Here is a 24,201-nt window from a genome sequence, read left to right as displayed (position 1 = left end):
TGTAATCCTCTAACACTACAAGATCCCATCATATGAATGATTGTCAAGCCAGGTGTCGCCCATTCTGTTCCTGTGCATGGCATTTTTCTCCTGCCTAAGTGTACTATAATAATAATACAGTAGTCTCACTTATCCAACACTCGCTTATCCAACGTTCTGGGTTATCCAACACATTTTTGTAGTCAATGTTTTCAGTACATCGTGATATTTTGGTGCTAAATTCATAAATACAGTAATTACTACATAGCATTACTGCATATTGAACTACTTTTTCTGTCAAATTTGGTGCTCAATTTTTAAAATTATAACCTAATTTGATGTCTAATAGGCTTTTCCTTAATCCCTCCTTATTATCCAACATATTCGCTTATCCAACATTCTGCCGGCCCGTTTATGTTGGATAAGTGAGACTCTACTGTAATAAAACTTTATTTATACCCCGCCACCATCTCCCCAACGGGGACTCGGGGCGGCTAACATGGGGCCATGCCCAGAGCAATACAATATAATAAAATATAAAAACAATATATCATAGCACCATTAAAAAATACAATAAATGATAATAGGCATTACATCAAGAAATCAAAAAACAATAAAACAAGGGCAGGCCGCGTAAACACAAAGATAAAACCTGGAGTGAGAGGGACAGAGGGGTACTCCACTGCGGGCAGGGACATATGGAAGTGGGGTAAACTAGAGGATAGATGTTCGGGGTGGGAGTAACACAGTAATATATAACAGAAATTACTCACCGAAGGCACAGCGGAAAAGCCATGTTTTCAAGTCTTTCCTAAAAGCTAACAGCGTGGGAGCTTGCCTAATTTCAGTAGGTAGTGACTACTCTACATATATTCCTGTTGAAATCAATTGGGTTAGTTCTGGCCCAGCTCTCTACCATGTTCAGGCCATTTGAATTCTGATCCTATCTTCTAGACTGTCAGCTATCCCTGCTAATTTGGTGTCATCTGAAAATAAGATACGCATGTGGAGCAGTGCTGGGCCCAGGACAGAACCCTGCGGCACTCCACCCTTTGTCACTCAAACCATTACAAATCCACCTAACAAGAGTATTATCCAGCCCACTTTTACTAGTTGTTTATGAAACCATGGGAGGCCTTTCCAGAGGTCTTACTGAAAGCAAGACGTGCTACACCCCACTGCATTTCCTTCATCTACCAAGCTTGTAACTCTACTGAAAAACAGATTAGTCTGGCATGACTTGTTTTGGAGAAACCCATCTTGCCCTTCAGTGATCACAGCATTTTTTCCCAAGTGATTCCAGACGGCCTTCTTCATGATCTGCTACTTATGCTTATGCTGTTTAGTCATTTACATTCGTTGGTGATTCCCACCGAACCCCCTTTCCATTTCTTGTACATGTCCCTTTTGAATCTTAACTCTGTTGAAAGTTCTTTGAACATCCATTCTGGTTTCTTTACTTTCTCTTCATTTTTTCCCTCCTTGTTGGCGCTGTTTGCAATTGTGCCTTCAAGATTTCACTTCTAAGGAAACACATTCCATCTTGTCTGTTTCAACAGATGTTTGCTGATTAATCCTGGAACCAAAGGCACCCCGGCAGACCCAGTCCACCTCTCCCAGGAATCCTTCTGCTTACCTGACTCAGTCCCACTCCATCGCAAAGGGGGAGAAACGGCTGAGGATTCGGCAACAGCATCATTCCAGACCCTGGAGAGAGAGCAAGGGGTGGAAAGCTGGTCACAGAAACAAGCCTCAGAGGTGACCATTGCAGTCCTATAAAGAGACCGATGAGGAAACGACCCTAAGAACACAGGCGCATTCAACAGCCCAAGAAGATGTACGATGTTAGGGTTTAGGACTTTATCTCGCAACAGTGCTGTGAGGATGTTCAATTGAAACTAGCACTGGGCATGGTGTTTCAATTGACTAAAGTGATCCTTTGCTGTCTGTTTATCTTCCAGCTCAGTTTCAGGGCTCAGCTCAGCTTAGGTCCCACCTGGGAAGACACTGAAGGGCTGAATATTTAGTCCTATTGCAAGAAGGAAAACTACAAATCGAACTGAAATCACACTGTTAGCAACCCAATGCCTACATATAACAACAACAAGTACAACAATAATTTTATTTATTTAACATCCTCCTGAAGCACAAACCCCCAAAACTCCCAGAAGAGTTCCTTCTCACCCTGCAAGGCGGCAGCCCCGTCTCCTTCCCGCTTCAGCTCCTTCTGCCTGAGACTCTGGGTGGTGTCTGGTGGAGATTCCTCTGGTGCAGGGACTTCCATGGAGTTATTGTTATGAGCCTGGAAGAGCATAGAGCATTCCAGAAGGAGTTTGGGAAATGTTCAGAAATATCACAGACCTCTAGACCTTTTTGGAAAGAATAACTCTGAGATGGCAACCTAGTTTGGAACCAATGCCCCCCTCCCCCTCCCATCATTGTCTATGTTCTATCTTGAGCAGAGCATCAACCAAGCTGAGGGTAGAGATGGAGGGGCAGAGCAGGTGGGGAAAGAGGCCGAGGGAGCAGGGCCTTGCTTATCCCCCACATCGGTCCCATCTTGGAAGAAAGGCAGGATGTACGTTCAACCTGTCCATCAGTCCCCAGGTTAGTGAAACCCAGAGGGAATGCTCTCACCTGTCCTTCCTGCTCCTTGTCCTCGGCCCGACTCAGGAGGAAGCCTTCCGCCAGGGCCACCGCCTGGGAACAGGTCTCTGCCCCACACTCTCGGACCCAGCTCCCCATCTCTGGGGGCAGGATGCTCAGGAACTGCTCCAGGGTCACCAGGTCCAGCACCTCGGCCTTGGTGTGCTGCTCTGGCTTCAGCCACTGGCGGCACAGATCGTGGAGACGACTGCAAACCCCTCTGGGTCCTTCACCCTCTTGGTAGGAGGACTGCCTGAAGCGCTGGCGCTGTGTGTCCGAGCTGTCAAGGTCCACACTCAGGGACTCATGTCTGGTTCTTTCCCAGGACTCCCCACTGCCCCCAGGTCCTGCTTCAGGCCCACGTGAGTTGGGTCTCTCCATATTGGAACCACTCTGGTGAAGAACCCAACCGTATCCAAGATGTTTTTCCTCCTCTTCTTTCTTTCAAGGGAAGGAAATCCCTCCACAGGCTCTACACCGAAATTCTCAGCCAAAAATCCCGTTTCCTCTGTGAAAGAAAGGCACAAAGGTTGTGGAACCAGGCTTTTGAGCAATAGTAGCAGCAGAAATGACAACTATATGATCCAAGGTATAATGACAGACCCGGTTTGGACTTGATATGCACCTTGAATGTTTATTTATATGTATATTTATGAAGGTTTGAATGTAATTTAATTTAAATGGAATTTTGAAATGTGATTGTAATTGTTTGATATATGTGCTTCATATATTGTTTGATATATGTGCTTCATGTAAGCTGCCCTGAGTCCCCTTGATGGGTGAGAAGGGCGGGGTAGAAATGGTGTAATATATAAATAAACAAACAAAAAGAAGACTCAACAATGACATGGTTCCATTACAATTGACTCCAACAGACACTCCATCTAGACAAAAAAATGCGTAGACAAGAATTGGAGAATCAGCGGAACCAACTGCTACAGACAAAAAACAAGCCAATTGGGAAGCTGCATCAATTTCTTCTGAAAGATTTTACAATTGATGAAGAAATTTAAAAAAACCTATGATTCAATGGGTGAAAAGTCTAGGCTGAGCAATAAGTCCACGAGAATGGGAAGAGCTCTGGTAAAAATGACTAAAATTTACAAGGAGTCACACAAATAAAATTTCAACAAAGTGATACATAGATGGTATATAACTCCAGAAAAACTCTCAAATACACTCACACACACACACACACGATATGTTGGGACTTGCCCAAAAGCTAACAAATTCTGAATAAAAATCCACAGAGACATGGAAACTAATCTAGAGTACAAAATCTCATTAAAACCAGAACCTTTTCTACTGGGAAACATCAAGAAAGACTCTTTCTTTATATGACAACAGAAGCAAGAACTGAATACACAAAACTATGGAAACAACAAGACATGCCAACACCAGAAAACTGGATTACAAAAGGTTTCGAAATGGCCAAATAGGACAAACTAACTTTAGCTGTACAACAAACAAATACACAGAAACTTCCAAGAAGAATGGAAGCCCTTCACTGAATTCACAAAGCAAAGGAAGATGGCCACAGCAGGATCTGTTGACTAAAATAGTATTCATAGTATACACTTACATTTTGTAATATTTCTGAACTCTTTATTCAAAAGACTTTGAATAATTGCCCTATCAGCACTCTTTGATTAGAATATAGAAGGTTGTAAGCCTTGTTAATTAGGTATCTTAGAGCGACACATATATACAAACACATATTTGTGTAGTGTTTAAATAAAAGAAGAAAAGATAACAATGTAACATAGTGAATTTTTACCCACACAATACTAATTTACTAACTAATGGAATTGATATTTTAGATCTATATGGCAGTCGTTATATGAAATACATGCAAAGAACTGGAAAAGAAGGCGGGAAGGAGAGTGGATAGCGTGGGAAGGCAAAGTCCTGAGGACAAGAGTGCATTTGTTTCTGTCGCAGAGGACATTTGGATCTTCCAAAACTTTAGACACTGTCTATAATACTAGGGCTTGGGTTAAAGAGATCGATGTAAAAGCTATAACAAAGACAAGGCTTCTCTTCCCCCCTCCACCCCCTTCCTCTTTCTTGTGATAACAGAAGACATTGATATACAGTAGAGTCTCACTTATCCAACACTTGCTTATCCAACGTTCTGGATTATCCAATACATTTTTGTGGTCGATGTTTTCAATAAATAGTGATATTTTGGTGCTAAAATTGTAAATACAGTAATTACTACATAGCTATATTTTGTATTGAACTGCTTTTTCTGTCAAATTTGTTATACAGTAGAGTCTCATCCAACACTCGCTTATCCAACGTTCTGGATTATCCAACACATTTTTGTAGTCAATGTTTTCAATATATCGTGATATTTTGGTGCTAAATTCATAAATACAGTAATTACTACATAGCATTACTGCATATTGAACTACTTTTTCTGCCAAATTAGTTGTTTAACATGATGTTTTGGTGCTTCATTTGTAAAATCATAACCTAATTTGATGTTTAATAGGCTTTTCCTTAATGCCTCCTTATTATCCAACATATTCGCTTATCCAACATTCTGCCAGCCCGTTTATGTTGGATAAGTGAGACTCTACTGTATAACATGATGTTATATTAATAATAATTATTATTATTAATATTGAGGCTGGGTGGCCATCTGTCAGGGATGCTTTGCTTGTGCTTTTGGTGCACAGAGGCAGAAGGGGGTTGGACTAAATGGCCCACGAGGTCTCTTCCAACCCTCTTTATTATTATTATCATTACCATCATTAACATTGATTCTGGGTGGTCATGTGTCAGGGGTGATTTGCTTGTGCTCTCGGCGCACAAAGGCAGAGGGGGATTGGAGTCAATGGCCCAAAGGGTCTCTTCCAACCCTCTTTATTATCGTTATTGTTATTATTAATTATTATTGCTCGGTGGCCAACTCTAGTCCGGCCCTCCAACGGTCTGAAGCAGGGGTCCCCAAACTTTTTAAACAGGGGGCCAGTTCACGATCCTTCGGACCGTTGGAGGGCCAGACTATAGTTGGCCACCGAGCAATAAAAATAAATAATAATAATAATAACAACAACAATAATAAAAAAGAGGGTTGGAAGAGACCCTTTGGGCCATTGAGTCCAATCCCCCTCTGCCTTTGTGCACCAAAAGCACAAACAAAGCACCCCTGACAGATGGCCATCCAGAATCAATGTTAATAATAATAATAATAATAATACTAATAAAGATGGTTAGAAGAGACTCCTTGAGCCATTTAGTCCAATCCCCTTCTGCCTTTGTGCACCAAAAGCACAAGCAAAGCATCCCTGACAGATGGCCACCCAGCCTCAATGTTAATAATAATAATAATAATAATAATAATAATAATAATAATAATAATAATGGTTGTAAGAGAAGAAGAGACCCCTTGGGTCATTTAGCCCAACCCCCTTCTGCCCTTGTGCTGTGGGGGCCGGATAAATGGCTTTGATGGGCCGCATCCGGCCCCTGGGCCATAGTTTGGGGACCCCTGCTCTATACTGTAATATTATATGTAACATATAACATATAATTAATATTATTATATGGTATTATTATTAGTATTATATTGTATAACATTATAATATTATTATCAATATTATATGTATATACAGTATATTATATTATTAAAACTGATATAAAAATATCATATTATAAAACTGAGGGCGGGGGCCAGGTAAATGACCTTGGAGGGCCGCATCCGGCCCCCGGGCCTTAGTTTGGGGACCCCTGGTCTGAAGGATCGTGAACTGGCCCCCTGTTTAAAAAGTTTGGGGACCCCTGGGCTTGGGCCTTGGCTCCTCTTGGGCCCTCGGGAGGAGGCCTGGCAACGAGACTCACCCGAAGGAGGCGGAGGAGGAGGAGGCCGCAGGCCCGGACTCTGAAGGAAGGAAGGGAGGAAGGAAGGAAGGAAGGAAGGAAGGAAGGAAGGAAGGAAGGGAGGGAGGGAGGGAGGGAGGGAGGGAGGGAGGGAGGAAGGAAGGGAGGGAGGAAGGAAGGGAGGAAGGAAGGAAGGCCCCGCCCCTCCCCCTCTCACCCTGCTGAGGCTTCGGCCTTCCCAACGGTCACTCAGCCAGTCACATGACCCGCGGGCGGGAAGGCGAGGGCGGGTCTGCCCGGAGACTGGTGACGCGGAGAGACGAGGCCGATCCCCATTGGCCGATTTCTGGAAGGACCGTTCACGGCCGAAGCGCGAGGGGAGGAGCGGGGGCGTTCCTGCCCGGAGACCGATGACGCGCGAGAGGAAGGCGGGTTCCCATTGGCGGACCGTGAAGCGAAGGGGGGAAGGCGGGGGGGAGAAGCGTCTAGTTCCCCTCAGGCGAAGCCCCGCCTCCCTTTCCTGTGAGCGCCCTTCGCGAGGAAGAAGAAGGAGGAGGTCTTTCGGGGGGAGAGAGAGAGAGAGAGGAGGTAAGGGGGGGGGGGGGTGTTGGGCTGACGGGCCTCCCGCCCCCCTCCCTTCCCCGTCCGGCCTTGGTCTGTCTGTCTGTCCCGGTGAGGCTGCGGCCTGCTCTGCCCTCCAGGCCCATGGCGGCCCCTCTGCGCATGCGCCTTCCAAAACGGTGCAGCCAGGTTGCTGACCGGGGCTGGCTGCAGGGGCCGGACACCCCCCCCCCCTCCACTGGCTGACAGCCTGTCACTGGGCACAAGTCAAAGGGCTGGTGATGGCCTTTCAAGCCCTGGATGGTTCAGGATGTTTGGCTTTGTGTTGTGTTTTTTATAAGCACGGATGTATTAATTTGTTGTGATTGGAATGCATTTTATTGTATACTAGCTGTGCCCGGCCACGCGTTGCTGTGGCTTAGTCTGGTGGTGTTGGTCAGTCTACATTAGGTTGTATTGATGCTGTGACCTCCACCCTTCTTTATACTCACATTAGTAGTAGTATTTGAAGTCTGTTACCTTCTTCAATTTTTGTGTTGATTGATAATTGCTTGAGATCCCTGTTGTCTTTGGTTTGTTGTTAATTGTAATGTCTGATTCTGCTGAGTGCGGTTTATATTTTTATTGTGGTACAATAGTCTTTTTTTTTGTTTTGCCTGTGTAGGTGTTTATTATTATTGTTGTTGTTGTAGTGATTATGAAGGTTGGATAAGTTAGATGCTACTGTATTGTTTTTTGGAGGCCCAGTTTAGCACTGACTGGCCTCTCAGCCTCAGTGCCTGGCTGTTTCTTGCCTGTGATGGTGTTGATTCTTATTGTTGTTGTTGTTGTCATTGTTATTATTGTAATTGTTTTTTTGGAGGCCAAGTGTGAATGTAGGGATTGGGGAGGTGGATGAGTTGTGTTGTCAAATGTTGTATTTGTTATAGTCACAATGCGTTGTTGTGAGTTTTGTGGGTCTGGATTGTGGTTTTGTGGTGTGGTTGTGTTGTTACAACTGAGAGGCAAGGCTTTTGTGTTGTGTTGCGAAGTTTTGTATTTCTGGGTCGTTTAGTTGTGTGCCAAGTTTTGTATTTCTGGGGCGTTTAGTTGTGTTGTTATAGTCACAATGCATTGTTGTGAGTTTTGTGGGCCCGGATTGTGGTTTTGTGGTGTGGTTGTGTTGTTACAATCGGGAGGGAATGCTTTTGTGTTGTGTTGGCAAGTTTCGTATTTCTGGGGCGTTTAGTTGTGTTGTTATAGTCATGATGCGTTGTTGTGAGTGTTGTGGGTCTGGATTGTGGTTTTGTGGTGTGGTTGTGTTGTTACAACCGGGAGGCAAGGCTTTTGCATTGTTTTGCCAAGTTTTGTATTTCTGGGGCGTTTAGTTGTGTTGTTATAGTCACGATGCGTTGTTGTGAGTTTTGTGGGTCCTGTGTGGTTTTGTGGTGTGGTTGTGTTGTTACAACTGGGAGGCAAGGCTTTTGCATTGTGTTGCCAAGTTTTGTATTTCTGGGGCGTTTAGTTGTGTTGTTATCGCATGATGCGTTGTTGTGAGTGTTGTGGGTCTGGATTGTGGTTTTGTGGTGTGGTTGTGTTGTTGTAACCTGGAGGCAAGCCTTTTGCATTGTGTTGCCAAATTTCGTATTTCTGGGATGTTTAGTTTTGTTGTTATAGTCACTGCGCCCGCAACTTTATCCTTTTATATATATAGATTGTTAGGATTGGTCCCCATATAAATCACCCCAAGTCCCCTTGGGGAGATGGAGCGGGATACAAAAATAAAGTTGTTATTATTACAGTAGAGTCTCACTTATCCAAGCCTCGCTTATCCAAGCTTCTGGATAATCCAAGCCATTTTTATTTACAGTATTTATATTCCGCCCTTCTTTCTCACCCTGAAGGGGACTCAGGGCGGATTACAATGAACACATATATATCAAACATTCAGTGCCAACAGACAAACAACATACATTAGACCAGGGGTCCTCAAACTTTTAAAGCAGAGGGCCTGTCCACAATCCTTTAGACTGTTGAGGGGCCGAATTATCATTTGAAAAAAATACGAACAAATTCCTATGCACACTGCACATGTCTTATTTGTAGTGCAAAATGACAACAATAAAAGAACAATGCAATATTTAAAAATGAAAACAATTTTAAACAACATAAACCTATCAGGATTTCAATGGGAAGTGTGGGTCTGCTACTGGCCAATGAGATAGTCAAGTTAATTAGGATTGTTGTTGTTGTTGTGTGCCTTCAAGTCATTTCAGACTTTGGGTGAGCCTAAGTCTAAAATTATTTATTTATTTATTTGCTACATTTATTTACTACATTTATATCCCACCCTTCTCACCCCGAAGGGGACTCAGAGCAGCTGTATGTACATACAATATATTATATTATTAGCATAGCACAATATTAGTATTATATATTACTATATTGAACTATACCACTATACTGTAATATTATATGTAATATATATCATATAATAAATATTATTATATGGTATTATTATTAGTATTATATTGTATAACATTATAATATTTTATCAATATTATATGTATATACTATATATTATATTATTAAAACTGATATAAAAGTATTATATTATAAAACTGAAGGTGGGGGCCAGGTAAAGGACCTTGGAGGGCCGCATGCAGCCCCCGGGCCTTAGTTTGGGGACCCCTGCATTAGACAGACTCAGAGGCATTTTTAACATTTTTCCAGCTTCACGATTCCGGCCACAGGGGGAGCTGTTGCTTCACCGTCTAGTAGTGGCTGTACTTCCGCATTCCTCTCCTCGTGTTTTGCTGGCAGTTTTATGGTGTTGTAAATTAGCCTCCCGCATAAAGCGTCCCTAAATTTCCCTAATTGACAGGTGCAACTGTCTTTCGGGGCTGCATAGGTCAACAGCAAGCCGGGGCTATTAATGGTCGGAGGCTTAACCCGACCCGGACTTCAAACTCATGACCTCTCGGTCAGTAGTGATTTATTGCAGCTGGTTACTAGCCAGCTGCGCCACAGCCCGGCCCCCCACCTTAAATTTTTGTAGTCAATGTTTTCAATATATCATGATATTTTGGTGCTAAATTCATAAATACAGTAATTACAACATAGCATTACTGCCTATTGAACTACCTTTTCTGTCCAATTTGTTGTATAACATGATGTTTTGGTGCTTCATTTGTAAAATCATAACCTAATTTGATATTTAATAGGCTTTTCCTTAATGCCTCCTTATTATCCAACATATTCGCTTATCCAACATTCTGCCGGCCAGTTTATGTTGGATAAGTGAGACTCTACTGTACTGTATTTACAAATTTACCACTAAAATATCACAATGAATTTAAAACACTGACTACAAAAACACTGATTATGAAAAGGCAGACTGCGTTGGATAATCCAGAACATTGTATAAGCAAATGTTGGATAGGTGAGATTCTACTTTAATATGAAATAATTACTGGGATAGAATAATGCAGAACAATATAATCTCTAAAACCAGGACAGTAAATAAAGAACAACATTCTGAAAACAGGGGAATTCCACACAAGAAACAATCAGGGCCAGCTAATACCTCCCAACAAAGTATTCCCATCATCAAAGTCTGGCATATCCTCTGTTTTCTCAGGGCCACAGACAGTAGAAGCACATAAAATATCGCAAAGAACACCACTCTGAAAACAAGGGAATTCCAGACAGGGCCAGCTAACACCTCCCAACAAAAAATTCACTCAGGGAGGAAACAGCCAGGCTTTAAATCTGCAAGGCCATTACATCCTAATCATTTTTCCTAATTGCAGCATTCATACTTGCCTCCAACAGACAAAAAAAACCAAAAAAACAATCAGAAATATTGTATATTTACAACCTTTAGGAAATAATATCCCCTGATGGCGCAGCGTGTTAAAGCGCTGAGCTGCTGAACTTCTGGACCGAAAGGCCGCAGGTTTGAATTGGAGCAGAGAGAGCCCCCACTCTTAGCCCCAGCTTCTGCCAACCCAGAAGTTCAAAAGCATGCAAATGTGAGTGCATCAATAGGTACTGCTCCGGTGGGAAGGTAACACCGCTCCATGCAGTCATCCCACATGACCTTGGAGGAGTCTACGGACAACGCTGGTTCTTCGGCTTAGAAATGGAGATGAGCACCAACCCCCAGAATCAGACATGAGTGGACTTAACGTCAGGGGAAAACTTTGATCTTTACCTTAACTACCACCAATTCCTCAATACTTTATTTCCCATACCACCAGACTTCGCCACAGCAACACGTGGCCGGGCACAGCTAGTATTTGTATATTTTTAATTGTATACTAATGGGTTTTTTTCACTTTTTATACATTTTTATTTACATACATTAATAACTTAAAGTGTAAACAGAGCACAAAATATTTGTGTATTTGTATATTTTAAATTGTATACTAAGGCTTTTATGTCAAGCTGCTTTGAGTCCCCTTTGGGAAGATACAGCTGGGCATAAATACTACAACAACAAAAAGCCCAAAGCAGTTTTGGTACTCGGCCAATGGACTGAGTAATTCAAGTCCAACATTCACCCATCAATCTCTCTATGAAACAGATATAGTCATTTTCCCAACCTCTTTCGGGCTGATGAGTTAGAAACCCAGAGCTCAGCGAGAGATTCTCCTGAATTAACCAACTGGCCCCCTGTTTCAGTAGGGAAGTTGCAGACCTGATACAGTAGAGTCTCACTTATCCAACATTCGCTTATCCAACGTTCTGGATTATCCAACGCATTTTTGTAGTCAATGTTTTCAATACATCATGATATTTTGGTGATAAATTCGTAAATAAAGTAATTTCTACATAGCATTACTGGGTAATGAACTACTTTTTCTGTCAAATTTGTTGTGTAACATGATGTTTTGGTGTTTAATTTGTAAAATCATAACCTAATTTGATGTTTAATAGGTTTTTCCTTAATCTCTCCTTATTATCCAACATATTTGCTTATCCAACATTCTGCCGGCCCGTTTATGTTGGATAAGTGAGACTCTACTGTAGTTGGTCTAAAAGAATGGAAAAGCGGATGGATCGGATTTTATTATCTCAGAGATTCTGAAATCGGATCTTGAGTGGTGGACCCCCCTCTTGGTGGCAGTCTTCACCATCATTGACAACACGGGCATCCTACCAAACCATTGGCGATTTGCTATTATAGAACCAATGTACAAAAAGGGTGACCCTCCTGATCCTTCCAATTACCGGCCAATTGGCCTTCTATCGGTAATTGGAAAGCTTTATGCAAGATTCCTATGAATAAACTGGCAAACCTGGCTGGACCATAATAAAACCATCAGCCCTGAGCAAACTGGATTCCGTAAGGATAAATCCGCCTTGGATCTCTGCTTAGTACTTTCTCAAATACTCCACATTTTGCTGCATTACTCCCAGTTTTTAATCTCTCTTACCCTGACATCCATTGCTTAAACTACTAAAAAGAATCCCCTCAAAAGTTGATCTAACTTCTGTGTTATTGTCCATTACAGTAGAGTCTCACTTATCCAAGATAAATGGGCCGGCAGAACGTTGGATAAGCAAATATGTTGGATAATAAGGAGAGATTACGGAGAAGCCTATTAAACATCAAAATAGGTTATGATTTTACAAATTAAGCACCAAAACATTATGTTATACAACAAATTTGACAGAAAAAGTAGTTTGTTACACATTAATGCTATGTAGTAATTACTGTATTTACGAATTTAGCACCAAAATATCACGATGTATTGAAAACATTGACTACAAAAATGCGTTGGGATAATCCAGAACGTTGGATAAGCGAGTGTTGGATAAGTGAGACTCTACTGCAATTACTACATAGCATTACTGTGCATGGAACTACTTTTTCTGTCAAATTTGTTGTATAATATGATGTTTTGGTGCTTGATTTGTATAACGATTACCTTATACATTGTATGAGTGTTGGATAAGTGAGACTCTACTGTATTTTCAAACCTAATAGTCCTGTCTTTCTGAATCATCTTCTTGTATTTGATCTTGGTTCAATTGCTTGTTTTTTCTGTACAGTATTTATACCTCGCCCTTCTCGCCCCGAAGGGGACTCAGAGCGGCTTTACCGAATACACACACGGCAAACGTCCAATTCCTGATTCTACAGTTAACAAGGACAGACAACACAGACAGAGGTAAAGACAGTTTTTCCAATCTTATTTCCGGCATCTTGGAGGCTGTGCTTGACAGTGGTCATGGAGGGCAGGGGGGGGGGGGGGGTAGTGCTGTCGCTCCATCTTCCATGTGAAGGAGCTTCCTCCTGATCAGTGTTCTTAAGGGTGCCTTTATTACCTCCCCGCTGAAAGAGGTACCTATTGATCTACTCACATTTCCTCTTTTGACCTGCTAGATGGACAGGTGAGTTAGGGCTAACAACGGGTGCTCACCCCGACCCAGGCTCAGACTCCTGACCTGTAATCACCATGATTTTTCTGCAGCACACAGTGGTTTACCTTGCTGTGCTAAGCCTGTTTGTCTGTATCAGTTAGATATTCCTGTTCATTTGCAATAGGGTAACAGTGTAAATATTATAATCAAATACTTGCCAGTAGAGTGTCATTTTGGGGGGGGGGGGGGGTTGCTGTGAGTCCTTCGGGCTGCTTGGCCATGTTCCAGAAGCTTTCTCTCCTGACATTTTGCCCACACCTGCGGCAGGCATCCTGAGAGGTGTGAGGTATGTTGGGAACTAGGCAAGGGAGGTTTCTATATCTGTGAAAGGTCCAGGGCGGGAGAAAGAACTCTTGTCTGTTGGAGGCAGGTGCTGATGTTGTAATTGATCACCTTGATTAGCTTTTGATGGCCCTGTGGCCTCAAGGCCTGGCTTCTTCCTGCCTGGGAGCATCCTTTGTTTGGAGGTGTTAGCTGTCCCTGATCGTCAGGAGAGAAAGCTTCTGGAACATGGCCATACAGCCCGAAAGACTCACAGCCACCCAGTGATTCCGGCCATGAAAGCCTTCAACAATACATTATTATTTTTTGTTTCATTTCCTCCTTTTTTAAAGAGTCTTTGATTTCAAGGGGCTCTTGAGGGAAGGTAATCCGGTTGGGAAAGTCAGTCGGGGTCGGCAGTATCGCTGAAAACAGCTGCAACTATTATGTATGTGCACTTCCCTACTTCTTTCTTCCCCTCAATGGCCATCCATCTCGGGAGATGCAATCCTTCAAGGGACTCCCATAAGATCACGGCTTCCCCTATTAACACTGCCATTGCAAAGTTTGCAAAGGTCTGCACTTCTCCTTGACTTATTTATGTGCAGCCAGGTGAACTCCTGCCCTTGTTTTGAGTTCATTGGAGGCAGTAATCTTGCTGTTGACTATGGATAGAGCCTTTCGTCATTTAGTCTGCAGTCATTCCTAAACCGGAAGTTTAAGTTGAGGTCTTTGAATATTGATTGTTTCTAATTAGGCAACCATACATCAATACTGTTTGCCGAATTAGATGTTTTGAGGAAGGCCAGCTAAATTCTAGAATTAGTGCTACAAGGAGGGCTGCATCCTGGTAAAGAACATTTATTTATTTATTTATTTTCAACATTTATATCCCGCCGTTCTCACCCGAAGGGACTCAGGGCGGCGTACAAAATTGGCAACAATTCGATGCCTATACATAATTAAAACAGCAATAAAAATCCAATAAAACAATATAAAAATATAAAAACATATGATTAAAATCCATTCCTCCAAAATCCTCGTGCTGTAGCCGTAAATCAGTCCGGGTCGTCATTATCGTTTAATCTTCAAAAGCCTGGGCACATAGCCATGTTTTCAGGGCTTTTCTAAAACTCAAAAGGGTTGGGGCTTGCCGTATTTCTCTGGGGAGGGTGTTCCACAGCCGGGGAGCCACCACCGAGAAGGCCCTGTCCCTCGTCCCCACCAGCCGTGCCTGTGAGGCAGGCGGGACCGAGAGCAGGGCCTCTCCAGATGACCTTAGGGATCTTCCTTGCTCATAGGAGGAGATACGTTCGGACTAGTAGATTGGGTCAGAACCGTTTAGGGCTTTATAGGTCAAAACCAGCACTTTGAATTGGGCTCGGTAGCATATCGGCAGCCAGTGGAGCTGGCTAAGTAGGGAGGTGGTACGCTCCCTATAAGCCGCCCCAGTTATTAATCTGGCTGCCGCCCGTTGTACTAGTTGGAGCTTCCGGGCCATCTTCAAAGGCAACCCCACATAGAGAGCGTTGCAGTAGTCCAAACGGGATGTAACCAGAGCGTGGACCACCATGGCCAAGTCAGACCTCCCAAGGAACGGGCGCAGCTGGCGCACAAGTCTTAGTTGTGCAAAGGCTCCCCTGGCCTCCGCCGAGACCTGGGGCTCCAGGCTCAGCGATGAGTCCAGGAGAACCCCCAGACTGCGAACCTGTGTCTTCAGGGGGAGTGCGACCCCGTCCAACACAGGCTGTAACCCTGAACATTTTCATTATTTTTCATTATATAATTGCGCAAGGGAGGGAGCTTCCAGGGCTGCTTTCTCCCTCATTTTCAGAGCTATTGGGATGAAACTTGCTACAATGGAAGAGCACATTTACCAGTGTTAGCCCCCCCCCCCCCAAAGTTTCAGAATGTTTCACTCATTCACTGATTTGGGGGAATTTAAAAAATATTAGGAACAACATTTTTAAAAAGCTACAAGAGCAATCTTCTTGAACTTCCATTTTCAAGGATACCACATAACCAGGGCATTTTTTAGGGATTTATTTATTTATTTGCGACATTTATATACCGCTCTTCTCACCCCGAAGGGGACTCAGGGCGGTTTACAAGTATATATACATACAATCTATATATATAAAAGAGTGATGGCATCACGGCAATTCACAAAACAACAAAAGTACAGGCCCCCCAACCTCAAAATTTGACAACACAACCCATCATCCACGCCTCAAGGTTGATACAACAAAAAGAAAAGAAAAATAAAGTCCTAATTAGAGGGAGAGCAATATTTTTTTTATCCAATTGCTGCCAGTTTAGAGGGCTAATCTCTGCCCACTTGGTTGCCTAGCAACCAGCCAAGGGACAGCCAGGTTTCAGTTAGGGGACAGGCAGACTTAGGCCCCACTTAGGCCTCTTCCACAGATTATCTAATTTGCACTGTTATATGGATTATATGGCAGTGTAGACCCAGGGCCCTTCCACACAGCTATATAACCCATTTATAATCTTATATTATATGCTTTGCACTGGATTATCTTGACTCCACACTGCCATATAATCCACTTCAGAGTGCATTTTATACAGCTGTGAAGAAGGGGCCTCATATCATCCAGTTCTAAGCAGATAATATAAGATTATCAATATAGAGTAGAGTCTCACTTATCCAACGTAAACAGGCCGGCAGGATAAGTGAATATGTTGGATAATAAGAAGGGATTCAGGAAAAGCCAATTAAACATCAAATTAGGTGATCTTTATACAAATTAAGCACCAAAACATCATATTATACAACAAATTTGACAGAAAAAGTAGTTCCGTGCGCAGTAATACTATGTAGTATTTACAGTAGAGTCTCACTTATCCAAGACTCGCTTATCCAACGTTCTGGATTATCCAACGCATTTTTGTAGTCAATGCTTTCAATATATCATGATATTTTGGTGCTAAATTCATAAATCCAGTAATTTCTACATAGAATTACTGTGTATTGAACTACTTTTTCTTCCAAATTTGTTGTCTAACATGATGTTTTGGTCCTTAATTTGTGAAATCATAACTTAATTTGATGTTTAATAGGCTTATCCTTAATCCCTCCTTATTATCCAACATATTCGCTTATCCAACATTCTGCCGGCCCGTTTATGTTGGATAAGTGAGACTCTACTGTACTGTATTTACAAATTTACCACTAAAATATCACAATGAATTTAAAACACTGACTACAAAAACATTGATTATGAAAAGGCAGACTGTGTTGTATAAGCGAATGTTGGATAAGTGAGATTCTTCTTTAATATGAAATAATTACTGGGATAGAATAATGCAGAACAATATAATCTCTAAAACCAGGACAGTAAATAAACAGGGGAATTCCACACAGGAAACAATCAGGGCCAGCTAACACCTCCCAACAAAAAATTCACTCAGGGAGGAAACAGCCAGGCTTTAAAGCTGCAAGGCAATTACATCCTAATCATTTTTCCTAATTGCAGCATTCATACTTGCCTCCAACAAACAAACAAAAAAAACCAATCAGAAATATTGTATATTCACAACCTTTAGGAAATAATATCCCCTGATGGCGCAGCGTGTTAAAGCGCTGAGCTGCTGAACTTCTGGACTGAAAGGCCGCAGGTTTGAATTGGGGGAGCGGAGAGAGACCCCACTGTTAGCTCCTGCTTCTGCCAACCCAGAAGTTCAAAAACATGTAAATGTGAGTGCATCAATTGGTACTGCTCCGGCGGGAAGGTAACGCCGCTCCATGCAGTCATCCCACATGACCTTGGAGGAGTCTACGGACAACGCCGGCTCTTCGGCTTAGAAATGGAGATGAGCACTAACCTCCAGAGTCAGACATGACTGGACTTAATGTCTGGGGAAAACCTTGACCCTTTACCTTAACTACCACCAATTCCTCAGTACTTTATTTCCCAGACCACCAGACTTCGCCACAGCAACGCGTGGCCGGGCACAGCTAGTATATTATATTATACAACTATATTGCAATATTATTAGTAATATTTCATGTAATATAAATATACAACTATAATAGTGAATTATAATTTTTTAGGGAATTTTTAGGGAACCAACATAAACTTAACAGTACTATTTTTCCCTGGAAGACTCTGTTGGAGGAGTGGGGCTTAATGTACAATGGAGCAACTCCTTGGCAGCAGCGTGACCCCGCCCCAGTAGATCAAGGTGAAGAAAAGAACAAAAACACACCGACCGTAGGAGGCTTCTCTTTGTAGTAAAATAATATGGTTGCACTATTTACAAGAACAAGGTTTCCATAACACAAATAAATACATAATAGCTTTACACGCAGCAGCCTTCAGACTGGAGCTTGACACACGAGGCTTCTCTCAGTCCAGGCCCCCTCGTATCAGGCCTGCCTCATCCCGTGAGACCTTCCTCACGGAGAAGCCTCCTCACACTCAGGCAAACTCCCTCCCACAGCCTTCGGCCTGCTCACTCTCCTCAGGGCGACACTAGCTTTGGCCCAATGACTCTTAACAGGCTTTGGCCTACTAACGCTTTCAGTTCCCGAGTCACACTTTTGAAATCAAAAACTAGCTGTGCCTGGCCACCCGTTGCTGTGGCGTAGTCTGGTGGTATGGAAACTAAAGTAATGAGAAGCAGCCAGGCTTTGAAGCTGCAAGGCTATTCAGTACTAATCAAGCTGGGTAACCAAGGGGCTTATATATCTGTGGAATAATGTCCATGGTGGTAGAAAGGGCTCTTGTCTGCTTGAGGCAGGTGTGAATGTTGCAGTTGATCTCCTTGATTAGCATTGAATAGCCTTGCAGCTTCAAGGTCTGGCTGCTTACTGTCTGGAGGAATCCTGTATTGGGAGATGTTGCTGGCTCTGATTGTTTCCTGTCTGGAATTTCCGTTTTGGGCCCTCCAGGTGTTTTGGATTTTAACTCCCACTTTTCCTAGCCTACAGTTTGTTAGGAATTGTGGGAGTTGGAGTCCAAAACACCGGGATGGCCCAAGTTTGCCCATGCCTGTTGTAGCCCCTGGCATGTCACCCAACATGAAAAGTTTGGCTTGTATTCTAGTCTAGCTGCACGCTTGGGCAGAGGAGGCTGCGGGCCTAGGAAAACGACAACTCCCAGCCGTCAAAGAGGTCTCAAGATGCAATTGTCAAAGTTGCCAGGCTGACTTAGGTTCTGCAAAGGTCAAGATGGAAAAGAGGGGGCCGTTTTTTGGCAAGGCGCAGCCAGAGGTGCAGCAGGGAATTGCTTCCCAAACGTCTTCCTTTGGCAATTGGGATTGGGAGTTCTGCCACTCACCATGCCCCCCCCCCTTCCTTTCCCCCTCAGCCGCTTAAGTTGGGGCCTGCGGGGCCTGAGGGCAGGAATTCAAAACACCCAGAGGGAGGGAGGGAGGGAGGGAGGGCCGAAGTTTGCTCAGGCCTGTTGTTGTGGTTGCCTGTGTTCCCAGGGAGAGTGTGAGAGGGGAAGGCCCGTCTAGGAGTGGACCAGGCCCCGCCCTCCTCGGCCTCCCCTCCCTCCCTCCCTGGGGGGGGGGGCTTGGGCTTTGGCCACCTCTGCGCATGCGCCGCCTTCTCCTGGGCCTGGCCTGCCTCTCCCTCCCTCCCTCCAGGGATCTGGCCCCACGTCACCTGGCTTGAACTGGGTTATATGAGATGATCTGGGATCGGATCCTGGGATGCAGGTCACATGGGCCTTGCCTCAGTCACTCGGACTGTCAGGTAGAGAGAGATGTAATAGACAGGAATGCATTACACATACAGTAGAGTCTCGCTTATCCGTCATAAACTGGCGGGCAGAATGTTGGATAAGTGAAACTGAATGAGCACCCACCCTCACTCACTTACCAGGCCAGGTCCCAGCAACGGCAACAGCAGCACCAGGACTCGGCAGGGTGGGTGAGAGAGAGAGAGAGAGAGAGCGAGGGAGGGCCTTTGCTGCCCTCCATCCCTCGCTCAGTCACCCTGCTGGGTTGCGGCAGCACCAGGACCCGGCGGGGTGAGAGAGCGAGCAAGGGCTTTTGCTGCCCTCCTTCACTTGCCCACCCTCCGTCCCTCGCTCACTCAACCGGCTCGGTTCCGGCAGCACCGAGACCCAGTGGAGTGAGTGAGAGAGAAAAAACAAGGGAGGGCCTTTGCCGCCCTCCTTCACTCACCCGTTCTCCGTCCCTTGCTCACTCACCCGGCTGGGTTCCGGCAGCACCAGGACCTGGCGGAGTGAGCGAGTGAGAGAGGGCCTCTGCCGCCCTCCTTCACTCACCCGCTGTCCGTCCCTCACTCATTCACCCAGCTGGGTTCCGGCAGCATCAGGACCTGGCAGAGTGAGTGAGTGAGAGAATGAGCGAGCAAGCGAGAGAGGGAGGGCCTTTGCCGACGTATAATACGGATGGATGTCCGCCACCTTTGGCTGCAAAGGATGTAGTCAATCTGATTTTGGTGTTGACCATCTGGTGAAGTCCATGTGTAAAGCCATCTTTTAGGTTGTTGGAAGAGAGTGTTTGTTATGCACAGTGAGTTTTCCAGGCAAAATTCTATCAGCCTACGTCCTGCTTCATTTTGTTGTCCCAGACCATGCTTGCCTGTGATCCCAGTTATCATTTGACTGCCCACCTTAGCATTCCAATCTCCTGTAATGAGAATAATGTCTCTTTTTGGTGTGTTATCCACTAGGTGCTGCAGGTCCTCGTAGAACTTATCTAATTCTGTTTCTTCAGCAGCTGTGGTTGGGGCGTATATTTGGATCACTGTGATGTTAAATGGCTTGCCTTGAACTCGAATTGAGATCATTCTATCATTTTTTGGGTTGTATCCAATCACTGCTTTTGCAACTTTATTATTGACTGTGAAGGCTACTCCATTTCTTCAGTGTTCCTCTTGTCCGCAGTAGTAGATCTGTTGGTCATCTTTTGTGAAGTGGCCCATTCCAGTCCATTTCAGTTCACTGACTCCCAGAATGTCTATCTTTAGTCTTGACATCTCACCAATGACCACGTCCAGTTTGCCCTGGCTCATAGATCTTACATTGCAGGTTCCTATAGTCTGTTGATCTCTAGAACATCGGATTCGTCCTTCACCTCCAGCACCGTCGGCCGTTAGCCTTCCTTTTGACGTTGAGCTAACTGCGTCATCACATCTGGGGCTACTTGGACTAGTCCTCTGCTCCTCCCCAGTAGCATTTTGACCATCTTCTGACCTGGGGGCCCTATCTTCCGATGGTATACGGACATTTCTCTGGTTGTACTGATCCATGTAGTTTTCATGGCAAGAATACTGGGGTGGGTTGCCATTATTTATTCTGCCTTGGTCAGACCACACCTGGAATACTGTGTCCAATTCTGGGCACCGCAGTTGAAGGGAGATGTTGACAAACTGGAAAGCGTCCAGAGGAGGGCGACTAAAACGATTAAGGGTCTGGAGAACAAGCCCTATGAGGAGCGGCTTAAAGAGCTGGGCATGTTTAGCCTGCAGAAGAGAAGGCTGAGAGGAGACATGATAGCCATGTACAAATACGTGAAGGGAAGTCATAGGGAGGAGGGAGCAAGCTTGTTTTCTGCTGCCCTGCAGACTAGGACACCGAACAATGGCTTCAAACTACAGGAAAGGAGATTCCACCTGAACATCAGGAAGAACTTCCTCACTGTGAAGGCTGTTCGACAGTGGAACTCTCTCCCCCGGGCTGTGGTGGAGGCTCCTTCTTTGGAGGCTTTTAAGCAGAGGCTGCATGGCCATCTGTCGGGGGTGCTTTGAATGCAATTTCCTGCTTCTTGGCACAATGGGGTTGGACTGGATGGCCCATGAGGTCTCTTCCAACTCTACTATTCTATGATTCTATTTTCCCCAGGGATCGTGCTTGGTCTGACCTCTCTGCCATGACGTTCCGTCTTGGGTGGCCCTGCACGGTATAGCCCATGGCTTCATTGAGGCACTCAAGCCTCAGCACCACGTCAAGGTAACGATCCAACAGCTCTTACTCATTCTTATTGTTTTTGTGAGTATCTTTGTATATAAAGAGAAGACCTATAAGTAGTTATAGGTAGTGAATAAATCAAGAATAAAACCTCCAAGGACTTTGGATGAAAGTCAGAACTCAAGCGTGTTTATTCAAAGAGACAAGCTCCTTTACAAGGCCAGAGGCTGTGACAACGGGACTCTGCAATGTTTTTGGGGTTGGAATCATCTACTTGCCTATGAGACAGTCTGTCCCATTGCGTAGCTGGAGGAGGCTGAGAGAGGACTGAATTCACCTGCCTACCTAGCAGGGGTGTTGCGTGTGTTTTTACTCTGCTCCTCCTTTTCCTCCACCCCTCGCTAACACTGACCAGTTGTGCAAGCCTCACCTACACAATAGAAATTATTTCCTGAGGGTAAGAACTGTTCAGTAGTGGAGTCTGCTCCTCTTTTGGAGGTTTGTAAGCAGGGACCATCTGTTGGGGGTGCTTTGGTTGTTTCTTCCTACATGGTCTGAGAATGATGAGCCCATCAGCACAGAAGCCAAACTGACTGGGAGGAAGTGGAATAGATATGTGTTCTTTCACCATGAAACCATTGATCCCGTGGGGCCTTGCAGTCCAGCCCCATTCTGCTCCAAGCAGCATCACCAGCCAGAGCATCCTCCGCAGGTCCCTCTCCAGCCCCTTTTTGGGGTCATCCAGAGAGAGGAACCCCCACCTCTCCAGGCCCTTGCCTTCTTACCCAAATCAGAGATTCATAGAATAATAATAATAATAATAATAATAATAATAATAATAATAATAATAATTTTATTTTTGTACCCCGCCACCATCTCCCCAGAGGAACTCGGGGCGGCTTACAGATATAAAACCAACATACAATAATATCAAATACAAAAACACACAAATAAATTTAAAAGGCATTAAAAATCACAATCATTATAAAACACTTGAGAAACAGAGCAATAAAAACATAAAATGAGCTGGGCAAAGTGCTCTGAGTGGAACTTGTAAACAAGAAGGAAGTTAAGGTGCTACAAGGTCATGGGAAGAGCCTTAGACAGGGGTGAACACTGAGGCTATGTCAAGGAGTTAACCAAGAGGTACAACTGGTCAGAAGAACCTGCTAGTACCAGGGTTTAGTATACAGTGGGCGGTAGTTCTTCAAAGGCCTGTTTGAAGAGCCAGTAGAGGTGGAGAGAAACTTGGATGGTTGAAGAGTGTGATAAAAGGGGAGATATATGGTGATCCTGAACGGGAGCAGAAAATACGTGTTACTCTACAGGCAGGAAGTGTCAGTACTGGAAATGAGAGTTATTTGTTGAGAATGTGTTCAATAGCCTAGGCTTGTTTATGGTAAGATGATGGTCTTAGACAGAGGTGGGATAGATGTTGTAGATTAGTTTGATTTACCTTGCCTCCCCTTCTCCTCCCAGGAATGTTGGGGGGCTGGCTCTGCCCTTTCCCTCCCGAGGGACCCTTCCTCTTCCCTCCAAAGAGACTCCCCCTTGTCCTGCTTCTGTGGGAGGCTACAGGACTCGGCCTTTCCCACCACCAGGAGAGTCTTGGCGTCCTTACCCCTCTCATTGGCTTCCCATTCCCCCCACAATAAAAGGTGTTTCCTCTTCTTCTGGGGTCTGTGTGCCACATTTGATCCAGATCCATCATTTATTGAGTTCGCAGTGATCTTTTGATATTGGTGTATGTACTTCAAGTCCCATTGTCCAGGATACATCCCCCACCAAGCCCTACCTGGGCCTAACTGGGTCTGTGTGCCAAGTTTGGTCCCGATCCCTCATTGATGGGGTCTCTGGATATGGATGTAGGTACTGCAATTCCCGCCATCCAGGTTCCTTTCCCCCCGAACACCACCAGGATTTAAAGTTGGTCCAGATCTGTTGTTTTAGGGAATTACAATGCTCTCTGGAAGAAGAGACAAACATGTACTCACTTTGAGTGTATACTAGCTTAGGTACCCAGCAATGCCCGGGTTAGGTAATTTGTAGTGCTATTTATTAGAAAAGGTCAGTCTTTTCTTTTTTATGAATGCTCCAATTAGAAAAGTGGGTGTTTAGTTTTGTTGCTTACTTCTAGGCCCCCAGTTTTTTACTCTTTTATATATATAGATTCATATAAACATACATTTCTAAGTGTTTGTTGCATACAATGCCAAAAATTCCAGCTATTAGTATTCCTTAATCATGTCTCAGATAATATTTATTTATTTATTTATTGGCAACATTTATATCCCGCCCTTCTCGTCCTGAAGGGCACTCAGGCCGGCTTACAAGTTATAGGTAATACATATGGACCGACTTACATATTGGTTAACGCCCAACCAAGAAAGAAACTAACTGGGACATTGTAAAAGATTATCTGAAACAGATGAAGATAGACCTCATTTGTTGAAAGTATGTAATCTTAAGGAAAAGAAGAAGACAGAGGGGAGCAGATTTAAAGCAAGCATACATGGACTGGAATTAGACTATAGGACTATCAAAGTAAGAAGGAAGTCTTTTTATTTTTATTCTTATTTTTTCTTTTTTCTCTTTTTCAGAATTTACT

The 24,201-nt window shown here is 44.1% G+C and overlaps 2 protein-coding genes across 7 annotated transcripts in view; one reads left to right on the top strand and one right to left on the bottom strand.

Annotated features, from left to right (window-relative positions):
* LOC100563175 (zinc finger protein 208) overlaps nucleotides 1-6,627 on the bottom strand; it is a 97,805-nt gene extending 91,178 nt beyond the window's left edge. The window contains 3 exon segments of the mRNA XM_062974314.1: nucleotides 1,616-2,281; nucleotides 2,617-3,133; nucleotides 6,475-6,627. Of these exon segments, the coding sequence (XP_062830384.1) occupies nucleotides 1,616-1,678 (63 nt within the window). The 5' untranslated portion in view covers nucleotides 1,679-2,281; nucleotides 2,617-3,133; nucleotides 6,475-6,627.
* Nucleotides 1-24,201, top strand: part of LOC100562976 (zinc finger protein 658B) — a 488,523-nt gene that overhangs the window by 429,064 nt on the left and 35,258 nt on the right. Inside the window, exons 1-3 of one of the 6 annotated variants that reach the window (XM_016998081.2) lie at nucleotides 6,812-7,041; nucleotides 13,054-13,172; nucleotides 21,528-21,635. The gene's annotated coding sequence lies outside the window, so the exon portion shown is untranslated. Of the gene's footprint in view, nucleotides 1-6,810; nucleotides 7,042-13,053; nucleotides 13,173-21,527; nucleotides 21,636-24,201 lie in introns of those variants that run through there. The other 5 variants (XM_062973050.1, XR_010003727.1, XM_016998080.2 and 2 more) reach the window with 5 other exon arrangements.

This window comes from Anolis carolinensis, chromosome 2, assembly GCF_035594765.1.
Source record: "Anolis carolinensis isolate JA03-04 chromosome 2, rAnoCar3.1.pri, whole genome shotgun sequence".
NCBI classification, from domain to species: domain Eukaryota; kingdom Metazoa; phylum Chordata; class Lepidosauria; order Squamata; family Dactyloidae; genus Anolis; species Anolis carolinensis.
This window is presented reverse-complemented; position numbering and strand designations above follow the sequence as displayed.